Source organism: Sorex araneus, chromosome 8, assembly GCF_027595985.1.
Source record: "Sorex araneus isolate mSorAra2 chromosome 8, mSorAra2.pri, whole genome shotgun sequence".
NCBI classification, from domain to species: domain Eukaryota; kingdom Metazoa; phylum Chordata; class Mammalia; order Eulipotyphla; family Soricidae; genus Sorex; species Sorex araneus.
This window is the reverse complement of record NC_073309.1, coordinates 26223423-26241766: the sequence shown is the minus strand read 5'-3', so window position 1 is coordinate 26241766 and position 18344 is coordinate 26223423. Positions and strand designations below refer to the sequence as shown.

Genomic DNA, 18344 nt, shown 5'->3' with positions numbered 1-18344 from the left:
ACTATGGGAAGACGGGATAATATACATGGAAAATCCTAAAGAACTCCTTAGAAATTCCAAAACACTCTTAGAAACAATAAGCCAGGATAGCAAAATAGTAAGCAACAAAATTAACACACCCCAAAATGGTGGCATTTCTGTGAGCAAATCTTGATTTTAAGTCATCGTGAAATTACAAAGTTATTCATGATTGGGTTTGAGGCATACAATGTCTAAACCAGTGTCACCAGTGTCCACCTGCACCAATGACGCTTTACCACCTTTCAGCACCACCTCCTCCTCCAGGTTAAAAGCTTTCCCCCACCATAGTTCTTGCCCCCTCCCTGTCCTGTCCCCCAGTGACCTCCCACTTTGTACTGAAGACCAGTTCTCATGTCCTTTGTCTTCACTGTCCTTGGGCTTTGTTATTCTACTCTTATGCCACACCCAGCTCTGATTCTTCCTAGTTTCTTGCTTCTTTCCTCTAAGACGTTCCAGAGCTTTAGTGTTCTCTCTGCTCTTCATGTGTTAAAGACACTATTTGGGATCAGTGAAAAGAGTAACTGTAGTGAGTTCCTGTGACTGACAAACGTTGGGAACAAATGTCAAGCAGTTATCACAGAGGTGTCTTGGATATTTTGAGTGAAAACATAAGGCCAGGGATGTAGCTCAGCAGGAGAGCACTTGCCTTGCATGTGTAAGGTCCTGGGTTTGAACCCAGCGCAGTGATTAACAAGCAAATAAATAAAACTAATAGTATCTGACTGATATTTTCACTAACTAATAGTATCTGACTGATATTTTCACTGGAAACACTGTAAGATATTATTAACAGTAAGAGCATAACCAATATATTTTTAAAGAGGACAGATCATCTCTCTAATAATGTCTGCATGATGATCCCTACCCCTGCCCTCAGTAACTTCTCCACACAGAAGCCAGAGGCGCACCTTAAACTAGGAGACTGGGCAAGTGGATGAGTTGAAATCAGAGGCATTTTACAATCAAGAGGCTGGAAAAGACTGGAGATCTACTCTAAAACAAAGAAAATGCAAAAGACAAAGAATTAAATACACAACCCTTGACTGAATCCTAGATCAAAACAAAGCAGAACTGGAAAAGCTATTTAAAAATGTCGGGGGGGGGGGCAGAGTGATAGCAAAGCAGGTAAGGCGTTTGCCTGGCATGCGGCTGATCTGGGTTCGATCCTTGACATCCCATATGGTCCCCTGAGCACCGCCAGGAGTAATTCCTGAGTGCAGAGTCAGGAGTAAGCCCCGAGCATGTGTGACCCAAAAATCAAACAACAACAACAACAACAACAACAAAAGTGCACCACAGTTAGATACAAAGGACATTACTGGGACAACTGGGAAATCTGGTTATGGACTACTGTAGATGATTTTATGATCATTGTGCTGTGGTTTATATAGATAGGAAGACACATTTATTCCTAGAAGACACTTTTAACGTAATGATGGTCAAGTGATATATGTATGTTATCATCAGATTTTATCTATCTATTTACTTATCTATCACAAATATGAAAAGGGGTAAAAGGTATGAGTGTTCATTCTATTGTAAGTTTTTTTGTAGGTCTGCAATTTTTCAAATGCAAAACCAGTAAAGAACTTGGGAGTACTAGGAAAGTAATCCCATGTCTCTCTGCATTGAAGAGAAAGAGGCTTCTCACATTGCTGCATGGCTGTAAAAGGTCCCTTTAAGGATTTGACAGGCTGCTGTCATCCGTAGAGATGAGGTTAAGGCAGAGTGTCTGAAACATTTATGAGTTAAATTTCCTCGACTGGCACATTATGGCACTTTAATTAATAAGGCAAACACCAGATCATTTACTTAAAACAACAACAACAACAACAGTGCAAACTAGTTACACATTTGGTAAGAGCGTAAATATTTTTGGAGCTGAAAAAAAGTCAATAAAAGGTAAAATTATTCTGATTTTAATGTTCGTGTACATGTGTTCACTGGTTACTGCTTTACATTTAATTTAAGATGGTCTTTTTAATAAGCAGAAAATGGTACGTTTTTATATTGTTTAAATTTTAATATGGATTTTTGTTCAAAACAACACAGACATTCAGGCTACTTGTAAATGATACAAGATTTTTTGCTAATGAGGCATTATGTAGAACATATGCAAAAATCACAACTCAGCCTTCCAAAATAGACCACAATAACAGGAAAAAACATGATTTTAATAAAAAAGAGCAGCATTGGGCTTTTACTTCAAAGCAATTAAGAGCTTTGGATAACCAAAAGTTTATGTCAAGCTGATGCCAAACCAAACTGGTCTATTAAATACATACTATCGAGAGTTTCTGTAATATTCTATGAAAAGACTCTTTGCCATAAATATCAAGCACCACACTCTGAAGATTACAACGACGCGAGGTTCATGCTTGAGAACAAGGAGTCCAACATCCAGATCAGACTTCTAGAGTTTCAAATCTGAAATAATGGGTCCGTGAAGGAGAAGTTTAAATATGTTTTCCATTTTGTGATTTCTTCTCTACAGTAAATTATACCAAGTTTTATGTTCCCCCAACATTTTTCAAGTTTTCCATTAGTCTCAAAAAATTGCTACTACATATAACATTTTGAGCTCTGTGTAAACATATAATAAAAAAAGGGCACTGAAGACTTTTATTTGAAGTAATTTTTTTTTTTTTTAGTTTGTAGCCAACTGCATTTCAAGAAACAATATGCTATTTACTACAGGTACTCTTCCAATATGATTCACGTGTACCTTTCAATTTTATAAAACCAGTGAGGTAGGGTACAAATTGGTTTACCTGGCCTCTGAAAAAAAAGTTTCTTCACCTTTATGTAATGCTCTTCATCTCGATCATTTTGTTTTGTTTAGTCTGGCAGTGCTCAGGGGTGAGTCCTGGCTCTGTCCTCCGGGATCACTTTTGGCGGCTCTGAGGCTATATGGAAAGCTGAGGCTCTGAGGACCATATGGGAAGCTGGGGATGGAACCTGGGTCAGCCGTGTGCCAGGCAAGTGCCCTACCCACTGTACTCTTGCTCTGGCCCCTCAATGCTACTTTTTGATGTGCAAAATAATAGACTGCTATCGTGAATGATATAACCCTCAGAGAAGTACCTTGGTTCAGTTGGAACATTTTGCTATGTGTATATAAACTGCTGACAATATTTATAGCAGAAAATATGCACACTGGGTCCATTACTTAATTTTTTTCTGTTATTCTAAGTCCCAGAATTTAAGAAGCTTCTGGTTTTCCCTTCAAATCATCACTGAACACGTTAGGGGACAGAGGGATAGTATAGGGGTGAAGGCACAAGCCTCGAAGACAGATGGCCCCAGTTTGATCCTCGGTACCACCTATGGTCTTCCAAGCACCACCAGGAAGGGTCCCTGAGCACAGAGTCAGGGGGAAGCCCTGAGCACAACCAAACCAAATCAACAACAAAAACAAAAACACTGAACACTCTAATTCCGAGAGGGTCTAATCTATTTTGAAGATAAAATAGCCAAGTATCAATTTCACTCTTAGGGGACTTGAAAAACGTAACAGAGAAAGTCATCCCTGATAACCAGATTGGAAGCTGAGTCAAATTGACAGGGATGGAGTCAGGCTTGGGCATGGCCTAGTCAGGATTTGTATGGCTGGATCACACCTGAAACATAACAAGGGGCACTTTATTTATATGACTATACTCAGCATCGGGAGCTGGTCCTTTAGCACTAGCTGGTCCTTCAGCACTGTTCCTCACAAGGAAACCGTATCTTGATTTTCTAAGAAGGTGAAGACTGAATCAGTTCTTCCGAGGGGAATGTGAGCACCTACTTGGCATGGAAACTAGTTTTGAGGCAGGGCTCAAAATTCTATCTCCTGAAATTGAGGTGCAAGTGCAGGCATTGGGGGTACACGTCTTGTACTTACAAGGACCTGAGTCCCATCCTTGGCACTCCAGGGTCCCCTCAAGCACCACCAGGTTAAGCCATGGAGAACCCCGAGGACTGGTGGGTGCAAGCAGTCACTGCTGCATCTCTGGGCGTGGCACCCTCTCCCCACAATAAAATCTCAAATTATATTGCCTAATAGAAATTTAATTAATAATATGTGTGATTCTTTTGCCCCGTGCTTAAAAAAGGTGTATAAAAATGTCTAAATGAATATATATGTAAAATATGTAATTATTTTACATATGTATGTAAAATATGTATTTTATTATGTAATTACATTTTTCCTATTACTCTTAAGGAACAGAAATTATTCAAATACCTATCTTCTAAATATCTAAAAAATATATTTTTCATAGACTCGAAGCCCACTTTACTTAAATTTTTTACAGTTCTGGGGGAACCACACATGCTGGTACTCAGAGGTCACCAGAGTCACTCTTGGAGATGCTGGGGGAACCACGTGGTGCCAGAGACAGAACCCAGGGCCTGGCATTTGTGAGGCATGTGCTATACCACTTGAATCACAACCCTGTATCCTCACTCACTTTACCTTTTATTTTTTTGTTTTATGGGTCACACCTGGCTCTGCACAGGGGTCACTCCTGGCTCTGCACTCAGGTACTACCCCTGGTGGTGCTCAGGGAACTATATGGGATGCTGGGAATCGAACCGGGGTCGGCCGCATGCAAGGCAAATGCCCTACCTGCTGTGTTATTGTTCTAGCCCTTACTTATTTTTTATAAGTCTAATATTATGCACTTTATCTTATACTTCAAGTGTTACCATGTAAGGTTATTTTGCTAAAGGAGATTCGATCTCTGCTTCTAAGAGGAAAAACTAAAAGATAAGTTTTGGCATTTCTAATTAAGAATCTAGTCTGCTAAGCATGATACTGCACAGTGGAACAGAAAACACAGAGGATTGAGGTCTGGTTGGGAAAAAAACAAACAAATATTAAAGAGTCAGGGATGTGGTTCATTCAGGGGTAGCATTTGGGCCTTACATATGTGAGACCCCTAGGTTATATTTTTGGTGACACATGACCCCGAAGCACTTCTGGGCATGGTCCTGGTGATCCCCTAGTAATGAAACAATAACCACCAAAAAGAAATACTGAGAAGGGGCTGGAGAGATAGTGCTTGGGGTAAGGTGCTTACCCTAAATGTGCAAACCCTGGTTCAATTCTGGTACTCCATATGGTCCTCCAAGCACTGCCAGGAATGATCATGGAGTCAGGAGTAAGCCCTAAGCATCAGTGTGCACCCCCTACACCCAAATAATGATGGAGATTAAAAAAAAAGGTAAGAGGGCTGGAGTGATAGTATAGCAGGTAGGGCACTTGCCTTTCATGCGACCTACCCAGGTTCAATTCCTGACACCTCACATGGTCCCCTGAGCCAAGAGTGATCCGTGAGCACAGAGCCAAGAGAAAACCCTGAGCCTCACTGGTGTGACCTCAAAACAAATACAAACAAAGAGATAAGAGATATATAACCAAATGGAATATGGAGACCTCAGTGGATTCTAATTCAAATAAATAGGGGAAAAAAACATTTTAAGGAAGTTTAAATACAAACTAATTATTTGGTAACATCATGGTAGACAGTGGTATGCGGTTATGTTAAAAACTGTTTGTTTTTAAGTTGGAGAAGGTCCTTCCAAGTGGTTCTCAGGAGGCCTGGGGGCTCCTCCTGGCAATTTTCAGCCAGCCAGACAAGTGGTTCTAGGCTGTGGCTGGCAGCTGTATGCAAGGGTCCGAGGATGCAATAGTGCTCAGGCTGGCCCCATGGTGCCAGGATAAGCCAGGCCAGACAGATGTGTATGGGGGACCATGTGGTACCCAGAATTGAACTGGAGTTGGCAGCATGCAAGTTATGTGCCGAGCACCTGTACAATCTCACCAGTCCCTACAACTTCCTTAGAGATATATAGGGAAGCATTTATAAATGAGATGAGATGATGTCTGGCTGAGGTTAATTAGCAGAAGAAAAGAAAAGTGAACAGAGTAAATAAGATCAATCAAGTGGTATCAAATCCCCTCCAATCCTGGTAAATGGGACAAATATGATGAGGCAGAGAAGGTTGGAGGAAAAATGTCCTTAGACTAAAGTTGTTGATAGCGGTTGGTAGGCTTAGAGTAGGTTTATATGAAGAATGTTAAGTAAAAACATGATTCTTAAATAGGCTACACTTTTCCTTCTGCGGCATATGATAAAGTATTTTAAACTAATTTTGACCTTATCAAAGTGATATTTCTGTTTTAACATACCTTTGATCTGTAGCCTGCTGCTCTCGAAGTTGAAGAAGAGATAACTCAATTTCATTTTCTTTTCTCCTCAACTGAGTTTTCAGGATCTCAGCCAAGTGCTCTAACTCTTCTATCTGGCCTCTCTGTGACTGGATAACATTTTCTCTGAAATAAACTTTCTGTGAGTTTGCAGCTTCAGGGAAAATGTTCACTATTGAAAATCATGCAAAGAAAGTTCAACATAAAATTTTGCAAAAGCTATTAACTTGACATGCTTCCACACATAGCAAAATTATAGGTGACTCATTACTGGACATATATGTGAAAATATTCAAGATGTTGCTTTTTGAAGGTAACATCCTAAGGAGTGGATTGCAGTTTAGTTAAATTCACTTAAGTGGACATTTTATTGGTCTAGGCAAAGGACTGTAGTTGGCTTAATTCATTGAAGTGGAGCTTTTTAGTGACCATCTATAGTATGCTCATCTGCAGATGACTTATAATGCCTTTGTTTACAGGCAGCATCTGCCTATCGCATCCACATGAACACCTCAGAGAGCCGGCAGGAAACGTGCAAAGCCAAACCTTACAATTTTTGGCATGTATTTACTTCTCCCATGGCCAGCAGCATCCCTATATCCTGAGTCACTCTATCCTGGTGTGAGCCTTGGATTTTGAGCTGATAGGTCTAGTCCTTTAGCTGTATCTTCATGGACTTATCATTAATACAGCTGGTATTTAAGGTACTCAAAAGAAAAAACACTGAAGCCCACGTACTCTTGGGAAACTAAAACTACACTTGTTTTGGGATCACACCCAGTGGTAATTCTTGGCTCTGCTCTCAGGAATTACGTTTGGTGGAGATAGATTACGGGACCATCTGGAATGCCAAGAATTGAACCTGGGTCAGCTGTGAGCAAGGCAAGCGCCCTGTCTGCTGTACTGTCACTCCGGGCCCATAAAGCACTCTGTCTTACATTTTGAATTGTGGCTCTTGATGATCCAGGTGAAGGCTGTTGTTAAGACAGAATCTTATTTTCATTTGTGGTGACTCTTAGACACTGAAGCCATCCATGATGCTTTGATTAACTGAAAAAATTAAGCTTAATGTGGCCAAAGTAATTTTCATGAAACGGCAGTATGAAGAAGAGTGTGAGACAGCAGAATCACAGCGAGACAAAATGTGAGTGCCAACTTTTAAGTCACTTTTTCCAATTCTTTCTTCTTTTTTTGCATACCTATTAGCGCTCATTATTTGCTCCAGGCTGGCATCACTTGGGGGACTACATGCGGTACCGAGGACTGAACCTGGGCCTCCTGCATGCAAAAGCATGCAGTATAGCCCTGTAAACTATCTCTCTGGTTAACTATCTTTTTCCACCATGAAAATGGTATAACTCAGAAATCCAAAACCGTGCGGCCGCTAGTGCGGCCACTCAACCTCATATCTCTTCATTCTCAGCAATGGAAAATAAATTATCAAATGCTTCCTTTTCAGCAGGTTGACTTTAGGGGGGAGAAAATCCAAACAATAATAGTGAGTTTTTTTGTTGAAATATTGAATATAATCAAAGTAAAGTGAAAGTAAAGTGAAATTTACCAGTTACACAGGTGGGGGGCTAGGGAGGTGGGGGATAGAGGGGGAAGTATACTGTGATTCTTGGTGGTGGAATATGTGCACTGGTGAAGGGATGGGTGTTCGAGCATTGTATAACTGAGACTTAAACCTGAAAGCTTTGTAACTTTCCACATGGTGATTCAATAAAATAATAAATTAATTAAAAAAAGGGTATAACTACTTCAAGATCTAAAAAAATCATGCAATATTTCTGAGAATAAAAATGTTGCCTCTAAACCACATACCATTCTAAATAATTGGCCTTTATGACAATTTCTCTAGGGGGAGGGATGTTAATAAAGGGTACTATTCTACAAATCCTTTCACTGGTGAAGTTGTTTAAGCCATTCATTTTCCTGATAATGTTACTTGGTAAATAATGTCTGTCCTTAGCCTACAAAATAAGCTTTGTTTTAGTGGAACAAATTGATCGAACAATTTTACTTAAAAAGAAAAATAAAAAAATGACAATAAATAAAGTTTGAAAATGATTATGAAAAAATACATACAAATTTCTTATTTCTCCTTTGGCCTCTTCAAGTAAATTGCTGCTATATTTTGTAGGCACCGAGTGTAGAGTTTCTGCTATGTCTCCACCTTGGACTTTATTACCTAGATATAAATTAATGAGATTACAGAAATAGTTAGAAAGAAGGACCCTGGATTGGCTATTGTGAGAATATTTGTGATATCACAAAATTGACTTTTCAGTCCAAAGAGCGACATGCCCCATAGTACAGAAAATCAGAAATACATAACCAAAGGTATTAGAGCAAGTCTAAAAATAATTTTAAGGAAGCATACCAAAACACAGCAGCAAGGACTGTCCATTTTGTGATGCACAAGGGTTAAACTGCAGTGTGTGTTCCTGTCCTTTGAATTAAGAAACAGTGGAATGTGGGATGTATGGGTTACACTGCAGCTTTTGCTCTGCTTTCCCTGTACCCTCTGAATTAAAAAATGCCTCATTGTGCTGCACGGATGCAGTGGTGGGAAAGTCAGAAACATTAAGCAGGTTGCTTAGGCACAGGTAACAAGGGAGGCAGCCAGAGGCAGGTGCTCTGGGCAGCTGGTTCTGGGAACCGGGAAGAGATGGACAGTTCATAAATCATAAAGCTGACAGAAAGACCCAAGAGTCCCTGGAGGGTAAGCCGGGAAGGGGAGCAGGACCACGGAAACAATTAGTAAATTGGTAAATGTCTCGCTGGGGCCTGCACTACAAAGATTCCCAGGAACCAGGGCCCTCCTCTAGGTCCTATGCTGTGTCCCTCCTGCCTCAGTGTCCCTCAGTGTATTGTGGGGAAATATAACTGCTCAGAAGACTCCATTCCTGTGCCTTTCTTCTCTTTGTGTCACCACTGCTATGACTGCCAGAAGACTCTAAAATAAGTGCTCTGAACTCCTAGTCTGGGCCGAAATTTCAGGTGACTGCCTAGCTACTGTCCGACATTAAATAACTGGACCTCTTGGGGCTGGAGCAATAGCACAGTGGGTAGGGCGTTTGCCTTGCACGAGGCCGACCTGGGTTTGATTCCCAGCATCCCATATGGTCCCCCGAGCACCGCCAGGAGTAATTCCTGAGTGCATGAAGAGTAACCCCTGTGAATTGCCAGGTGTGACCCAAAAACTGAAAAAAAAAAAAAAAACCAAAAAACCAAAAACCAAAAAACAAGCAAACAAACAACTGAACCTCTTGCTTTCTTTCCTAAAGATGCTTCTTGTATGATTAAGCAAATTCCATTACAACCACTTGAAAAAATTCTATAATGCAAACCAATTTACCTAGAGATAATTTGATTTAATATAGAATTTCTGAAAGATCCAAAGTTTTCAGTTCAGATTTTACTATATAAACTAAAGCATATAGGAAAAAAGACTTCCAAAATATTTTTAAGTTTTTTTTTTTTTTTGGAGCAGGAATCAGAGGGTGGAGGGGAGAAGTTCAAGCAAGCAGGAGGGTTGAGTCACACCTGGCAGCATTCAGGGCTTACTCCTGGCTCTGTGCTCCGGGATCACTCCTGGCACGGCTCAGGGGACATATGAGGTTGCCAGGGATTGAACCTGGGTTGGCTGTGTGTAAGACAAACATCCTACTAGCTGTACTATGTCTTCAATCTCAGGGAAAAAAAATCTATATTTAAATAAAAGTAACTTGAAAAGGTATCATCAAATTGGGTTTTTTGTTTGTTTTTGGGCCACATCTAGTACTACTCAGGACTTACTCCTGGCTTAGTGCTCAGGGGCCCATATTCGGTGCCAGGGATCAAACCTGGATGAACCTGTGCAAGGCAAGCATCTGACCTGCTGCACCGTCTCTCTGGCCACCAAAGAGGATTTTTTTTTTAAATATATTTTTGCTGCTGCACCTCAAATACAATTTTTCTTTATAAAAATTTAAATGCGATTTTACAAGCTTGCTCTCACTAGTAAAACTACAGACCAACTGTTCTATGAGTTACTTAGATGTATATAATAATTAGATTAGTATAGCTTAGATTTTTTGGGGTCACGCCCGGTGGCACTCTGGCTCAGTGCCTGGGGAGTGGACCCAGGGCCCCCATATGCAAAGCACGTGCTCCAGCCTGTTGATCCATCTTCCAGCACCAAGTAATGCAGATTTTTATTTTTTCTTGATTTCCGGGGCTCCACTGGCAGTGCTCAAGGGCTCCTCCTGGCAGTGCGTGGGGAACTGCACATTGCTGGGCATCCAACCTGGGCCTCGCTGCGCAGCGCGTGCTCACTGAGCTAGCTCTCTGGCCTTAATTAAAATTTTTTTTTCCTTTCGGCTAATTTAGATTTTTTAATGATGCATAGTCCCAGGTGTGAAGCTACAGGGAAAAGTCATTCTCCTTAGAAAATTTTACTTTGAAAAGATACGAATCTTAAGGGTGGGAGCGATTGTACAGGGGCTAGGGGCCCCGCCTTACACACGGCTGACCCTTGTTTGACCTTCAGCACCACGTGGTTCGGTAGGACACGCCCATACGCAACCCTGGAGCCCTGAGTACACTGCGGGTGGCCCCCGAGGCCCTGAGGAAGGTCTGGGTAACCTTCGGTACCAGCGGCCAAAGCAGCTGTGCATCCTCAGGCTCTAATACTGACCCTAATGCTGACCCACTGGCTGGGCTGGCCACGTGGCCCCAGGAGCCGCCCCCAGGTCTCCTGCGCACTGCTTGGGAAGCAGTGAAAGATAAAGTAAAAGCTGTATCTTCTAAACTATTGCTCTGGTCCTTGACATCTCCTAATTTCTTTTTTTTTTTTTTTTTTTTCTTTTTGAGTCACACCCGGTGATGCACAAGGGTTACTCCTGGCTTTGCACTCAGGAATTACTCCTGGCGATGCTCAGGGGACCATATGGAATGCTGGGATTTGAACCCAGGTTGGCTGCGTGCAAGGCAAACGCCCTACCCCGCTGTGCTATCGCTCCAGCCCCTCTTAATATCTTAATACTGAAATTCTAATAGGAGGACTCCAAATTAGATGGAAAGTAACATAGAAGCTAACTAAACTTAAAACACAAAAACAGTGTGTTTTTTTGTGGACTCAACTAGCAACACAGAGGGCTCAACTAGCAACAGAGAGCTTATTAAATTCTTAGACAAGGACTTAACCTTGAAACATTTGCCACATAAGATGATTTTTTTCCTTTATACTTATTGATCTCAATAGTGGAGCTTTGTTATCTAATCAATTTCAACTCTAGAACTGTATCAATGGTGGTGGCTTTTGTCTACATTAAAATAGACAAATAAATACATAAATGTTTCTATGTTACAATAATCACGCCTTATACTAGTACTTTTCACTCTCTACTGACAAGGCACAAACAAAACGTGGTAACACTTTTCAGTAGCTTTAGGCTAAGGCTGTTTGTGGCCAGCCAGAGATCTGGGGTTTCTCCTTCCCGTTCCTCCAGTCACCCCAGGGTGAGATATTTTTGACATGCTTGGCCCAAGTTCCAGCCTTGAATGCCTTGAAGAGTCTATTCGGGTTACTAACACAGCAAACTTGATAATTATGTTTCCAGTCCAGTCAGGATGATAGAGGAAAGGAAAGTATTCATCACGACTTAATGCTTTGGACAGCAGCTGTGTCTTGGACTTTGTACCATAGTGAGAAAAAGGCCTGAAATATGATGAGTGTACAAGGACAGGGGGAAAAGCATCTGTGGATCTTTTTCTCATGGGGAGAAATCTTAAGCAAACCTTAGTAATCAAACAAACAGCAGCTCACAGCAGTCTAGGTGCCTGCCAATTTTGGGGGGGTCTGTTCTTTTCTCTTTCTTTTTCTTTCTTTTCTTTCTTTCTTTCTTTCTTTCTTTCTTTCTTTCTTTCTTTCTTTCTTTCTTTCTTTCTTTCTTTCTTTCTTTCTTTCTTTCTTTCTTTCTTTCTTTCTTTCTTTCTCTATCTTTCTTCCTTCTTTCTTTTCTTTCCTCCTTCCCTCCCTCCCTCCCTCCCTCCCTCTCTCTCTCTCTCTCTCTCTCTTTCTCTCTTTCTCTCTTTCTCTCTTTCTTTCTTTCTTTCTTCCTTTCTCCCTTTCTCCCTTCCTTCCTTCCTTCCTTCCTTTCTTTCTTTCTTTCTTTCTTTCTTTCTTTCTTTCTTTCTTTCTTTCTTTCTTTCTTTCTTTCTTTCTTTCTTTCTTTCTTTCTTTCTTTCTTTTCTTTCTTCCTTTCTTTCTCTTTTAATTAAGGCACCACTCTTTACAAAGTTATTCATAGTGGAGTTTCAAGCATACAGCACGAATCCCATCACCATGTCAACTTCCCCACCCAATGTCACTTTACTCTGAATTTGTTCAGTTTTTATTTAGCATAAAAGACCTTGTACACAGTAGAAATTACTTTTATTTTTTTCTCCACCTAAGGTCATAGACGACAAAACCAAGATTCAAAGAGGAGATGTGATTATTTTTTTAAGGTAAAATATATTAGTGTGTAGTAACCATTTTCTGATCTTTTATCTCATCTGGTGTCTTCACTCCATTTTTCAGACTAGGAAGAGGAGGCCCTGGGAGGTCCAGCGCATTCTTCCCAATGAAAGTAAATTACTGGCAGAATGTATTTTCTGAGCTGGGACTGGGGTAGGGCCACACCCGGGGCGGTGTGGGGGCTACTCTGCTCTGGCCGTGGAGGGAGCTCCCAGCGGAGCGCAGGAGAGGGACCGAGCAGTGCCGGGGATTGAACGTATTTTCTAATTTTTAATTCATTACCAAGCTCTTAGTTATATTCAAAGTCTGTTGCCAAACTCACGTAGCTAGGAGTGGCCAAGACCTCTTTCATCCTGCAGCTGCCTCCAGTCTGAGTGAAGGCATTACTGATTTCAAAGGCCTCTGCTAGGGACTAGATAGTATTAACCATTTGGTTCGAGGAAAAAAAAATACACAGAATACATTTTTTTCCTCCCTTTCTATTCACATGGTGTTTTATTTTTTTCTCAATGAATTAAAATTTGAACACGATTTTTTTTAATGCTCCTAAAAATGCATGAAGTATAATCCAAACAAAGGTCATTAGAGCTACAATTTAATTTCTTTACTCTGGTAGCTGAAAAAGTGTATAAGTTGCTTAAAAATATTTATTAACTTTTGTCTCATTATATATATGTATATGTATACATATATATGTGTGTATATATATATTTAAGATTACATTTGAGTGGAGAGAACTTGGAATTTTGTTAGAAATATATGGATTATTTCTGTTTTACCCATGAAACTGAATTGCTGGTTGGATATTTTAGGTGATTCAAAATGGTCATTTCTGGAGATAAAAGAGAACTTTAGGGTCACTGCCTAAATCTGTTTGTTTTCCAAGTAAAAGAAAACTCAGGTCAAGGATCATTAAAAGCCTTATCTGAAGTCTTGGGGGCTGGAGGGATAGCACAGCAGGTAGGGTGTTTGCCCTGCATGCAGTCGACCCGGGTTCGATTCCCAGCATCCCATATGGTCCCCCGAGCACCGCCAGGAGCAATTCCTGAGCACAGAGCCAGGAGTGACCCCTGAGCATTGCTGGGTGTGACCCCACAAGAAAAACAAAACAAAACAAAAAAAGCCTTGTCTGAAATCTTTAGCAAGAAAATGGTGGAAGAAGAAGAACCCAAAATATTTTCTTTCTTTTTTTTTCTTTTTTTCTTAAGCTAGAGGGATGTTGGGGGTGAATGGGTCACACTTGTTGGTGCTCAGAATGGTGGTGCTTGGTGGTGCTAGGGACCAAATCAGGGCTGGCTGCATGCAAGGCAAACACCTTAACCCCTATACTATCTTTTTGACCCAAGAATCCGACATTTTTTTTTTTCCTTTTTGGGTCACACCCAGTGATGCACAGGGGTTACTCTTTGCTCATGCATTCAGGAATTACTCCTGGTGATTCTTTGGGGACCATATGGGATGCTGGGAATCAAACCCGGGTCGGCCGCGTGCAAGGCAAATGCCCTACCTGCTGTGCTATTGCTCCAGCCCCCCGAATCCAACATTTTTAAACCTTTACTTATATGTACATTTCATTGTATGCTGCCTCTACACAATGAGAAGGAATTTTAAATTTTGTAAATTTTATAAGTGGCCTTTGGACAAAGAACCTAAGTGTGCTCATTCAAAAGGATAAGAAAGATTATACGGAAGCCAACTAGCTGGTCTCCCTGCTACTCCTAATCAACGCGATTTACATCTGTAACATAGACATCAACTCAATTTAGCTTAATTTCCAGCTTGTCTCCTTTATCAGTTAAAATGAGCAGCTAGGGGCTGGAGCGATAGCACAATGGGTAGGGTATTTGCCTTGCACGCAGCCGACCTGGGTTTGATTCCCAGCATCCCATACGATCCCCTGAGCACTGCCAGGAGTAATTTCTGAGTGCATGAGCCAGGAGTAATCCCTGATGCAATGCCGGGTGTGACCCAAAAAGCAAAAAACAAACAAACAAGCAAACAAAAACGAACAGCTAATTTTAATGTTTTGTCAAACAAATTGAAATATAATGTAGTAATTCTTAAATATGATCTTCATGCTAATATTAACGAGACTTTTTATCAAAAAGCCCAAAACTGTTTTTCTTCCCTCTTTCTAAAGTCATTTATAAACACGAGTTATACAGAAATAAAACTGAGTGTATATTTCTGTATAAAATCAAAGACTTTAAAAAGTTTAGGACTGAATTTAAGTTTTCCTTACCTTTCCTGGGACATTCCTGGAAGCCTGCACTTTCACTTGCTTTTCTACGCCCGGTGTTAATACGGGATTGCACATAATTATAGGGAGTTTGTCTGTGACCTTGGATTTGAAGTTGCTGTTTGGCTGAAATCAGTCGGTTTTTGAGCACTTCATTTTGTCTTTCAAGCTCATGAACTTTCTCTTGCAGTCGTTCAATCATTTCTTCCATTTCCACGTCTCGTCCCAGCCGCTTGGGGCCGCCACCAGCCCGTTCATATCTTTTCTTGTCATTAACTAGCCGTATTAACTTGGTGGCCATTCTAGGGAAATAATAAAAAGATGAAAAGGAATGTGAGAAGTCAGCATAAAATGCATTCTGTTGAAAGGAACATAATCACTGTGAAGACTTCAGTGCAGAACCTGAATAATAAATTTCAGGTTTTGATGTAACTATTACTGCCTGTGAAGAATCCTTTGATGGTAATTGAAACCACTGGGCAACAATCTGCTTTATAGCACTGACAAATAACAGTTTCCTAAGGCTTATCATTTAAGGTTAGTAAAGAGAGGACACATATTTACTCCATATGTTCTTCAAATGCAATTTTTAACGCATGACCTTATGTAGGAATGCTGTATGCACTTAAATGTAGCTACAGATTGTGGATGTGATGGGTTATATCTGCAGTACACGGTAAGTTGAAAGTTTTGAAAACTGTGTTAAGACTCCGCTGTATTTAGTTGATCTAATGTGTTCAGTTTCTCTACGATTAAGACATATTACAAATATATAAAACTGAGTTGCAAATATATACTCATTTAAAAGTCCAATGAAAGCCACAGAAGTAACCAAAGTGAGTCACATTAAAAGTTGCATGCTTAATGGTGGAAACTAATTGGATGAAAAAAAAATTAGTTTAATGTTCCCTGTAAATTTGGACATAAATTGTGCTTTTGCTATCTCAGGAGTTTTATACCTTTGACTCTTTTAAGTTTTGATAAAAATTAGTTGGACAGAACAAAAGACAGAAAGGGTACATTGGGGTGATGTAATATACACGTACGGAAAACATGCCTGACAGTGAATGGAAAAATCTTGGCAGGACAAGAAAGAAAAGGTGGCTTTGATGAGAGACACAAGTTCAAGACTTTACAAAATTGGTCGCACATCTTCAATAGCTGATTCTAGTTTATAGAGAATCTATTTTTATAAAGACCCAGACAGGAGATTGAAAATAAAAACACACTTCATTTTTCTTTAAGCGGGGTTTGCTTTATTTTGGTATGATTATAGACAGAAGCTTTTACTTAAGAGAACAAAAGTGAAATAAAAAAAAAAAAAGAATCCTTAACAGCTTTGGGATGTCACCGAACCACCTTCTTTTGCCCTAAGCAGAGTTCGCTGTAAAAGTGGTAGTAATACAAGTCTCTCGACCCACTTCTGGCTATTCGGTTTCGGCATCGGGGAGAGCGATGCATAACATAATCAGTTAAGATTGTTTTCGCTTTCCCTTGAGGCACATCCATTAAATGTGCTTTATAGGGGATAGAGGATAATAAAACCCCAGATCCAAGAGTACCACAAACACCCTAGTAAAATAATCAATGGATTATTTCCTTTTCCACCTAATCCAGAGAATGATGTATCACTGGGACCATTGGCCAGGTATCAGAGCCCCTGAGAGTGACTTACTCTACCTTTATATACTCTCCATTGCCCTTTAATAAGTTAGGGACCTATGCCCAACTAGTTGCTATCCATAGAAATACAGCCATCGAAAAGATGGCAACCTAAATATCTAAATCTTCTGTTACAGAAAACTTTCATACAGGTTACATTCAAAAGAAAGACATTTAATGGAGCCAGTGAGACAGTACAGTAGGTAAGGTGCCTGCTTTGCCTGAGGCGGGCCTGGGTTCCTGGGTTGGATCCCTGGCATCCCATATGGTCCCTCTAGTAAGGCCTGGTGTAATCCCTGAGCACTGCCAGGTTTGACCCCTCTTCCACCCCCCCACCCCCCATCACAAAGAGATTTAATGAAAATAAATAGTCAATAGCTAGGGAAAAAAATAATAATCCTATTTTTAAGACAAGAAAAATATAACTATAGAGTGACTTTAAATTCATTTAGTGATATTCAAATAAACTTTAAGCATCTATTTACCTAATAGTAACTGTCAGTTGTTTGACCTAATTATTCATAGTAACAGTAAATAATAAAGAGAGCTGACAAAGCCTGACTACTACGTTTATTTAAAAAAAAAATTATCATTTTGGGACTATACCCAGTGGTGCTCAAGTTACCATACGCAGCGCTGGGGATCAATCTGGATTTGGCCACGTTCGAGGTGAGCACCTTAGCTCCCATAGATCTCTCCCGCCTGGCTACTTACTTTCAAAGGTGTCTTTCAAAAAATCTGTATTTTTGTTTTTCGCTTTCTTTGAGTCACATCCAGCGATACTCAGGGGTTACTCCTGGCTCTACACTCAGGAGTTACTCCTGGCGGTGCTTGGGGGATCATATAGGATGCTGGGGATTTGAACCGGGTTGGCCGGACGCATGCAAGGCAAACGCCCTACCCGCTTGTACTATCGCTCTGTGCCGCCCCCCCCTCCCCATCTGTATTTTTACTAAAGAAAATACTCATTATCTCTTAAGACTAAAAGTATATGGGCCATACATAATGGGCACACAGTGCTGGTGACTGACCTCTGAGACTTGCACAGTTGGGCGTGTGCTCTACCACCTGGGCTCCTCCCCAGTTTAAGAACAAATTGCGGGGGCTGGAGCAATAGCACAGCGGGTAGGGCGTTTGCCTTGCACACAGCCGACCGGGTTTCAATTCCCAGCATCCCATATGGTTCCCTGAGCACTGGCACGGGTAATTTCTGAGTTTAGAGCCAGGAGTAACCCCTGTGCATTGCTGGGTGTGACCCAAAAAGCAAACAAACAAACAAAACAAAAAAACCAAATTGCAACAATTCAACCTATAAATGTAGCTAAATAATATCAATGGTGTGAAACTGAGAAGGGATTGAGATTTTAGATCACGGCTGGTCAAGGGATCTGAAAACTGGGGTCTGAGTAAAATAAAATTCTAGGTTAAGTGAACTGAATACACCATAGAATTGTGGTAGCGAATAACAGTATATGAATACAATGTAATAGTCCTGATTTTTTTTTTATTTTGTGGTTAGAACAAATTTAATAAGGTCAAGACCGTGAATTTAGTTCTTTTTATCAACCAACAGGCTTATGAAAAATAAGCACAGACCCCCATGTCGTAGATTGTATGTCTCGTTTTGATAGGTTGATCTGAATATACTTCTGGTCAGAAAAGGAATCAGGAAATTGAATGACAGGTTTTGCAAAAGCCATGATCGTGACTCAAAACTCAGC

General features: G+C 40.5%; 1 protein-coding gene across 1 annotated transcript in view; it reads right to left on the bottom strand.

Annotated features, from left to right (window-relative positions):
• Window positions 1–18344, bottom strand: part of RPGRIP1L (RPGRIP1 like) — a 120495-nt gene that overhangs the window by 94989 nt on the left and 7162 nt on the right. The window contains exons 4-6 of the mRNA XM_055146186.1: window positions 14965–15263; window positions 8306–8408; window positions 6200–6343 (exon numbers count right to left, since the gene is read on the bottom strand). Coding sequence (XP_055002161.1) covers window positions 6200–6343; window positions 8306–8408; window positions 14965–15263 — 546 coding nt within the window. The remainder of the gene's footprint in view (window positions 1–6199; window positions 6344–8305; window positions 8409–14964; window positions 15264–18344) is intronic.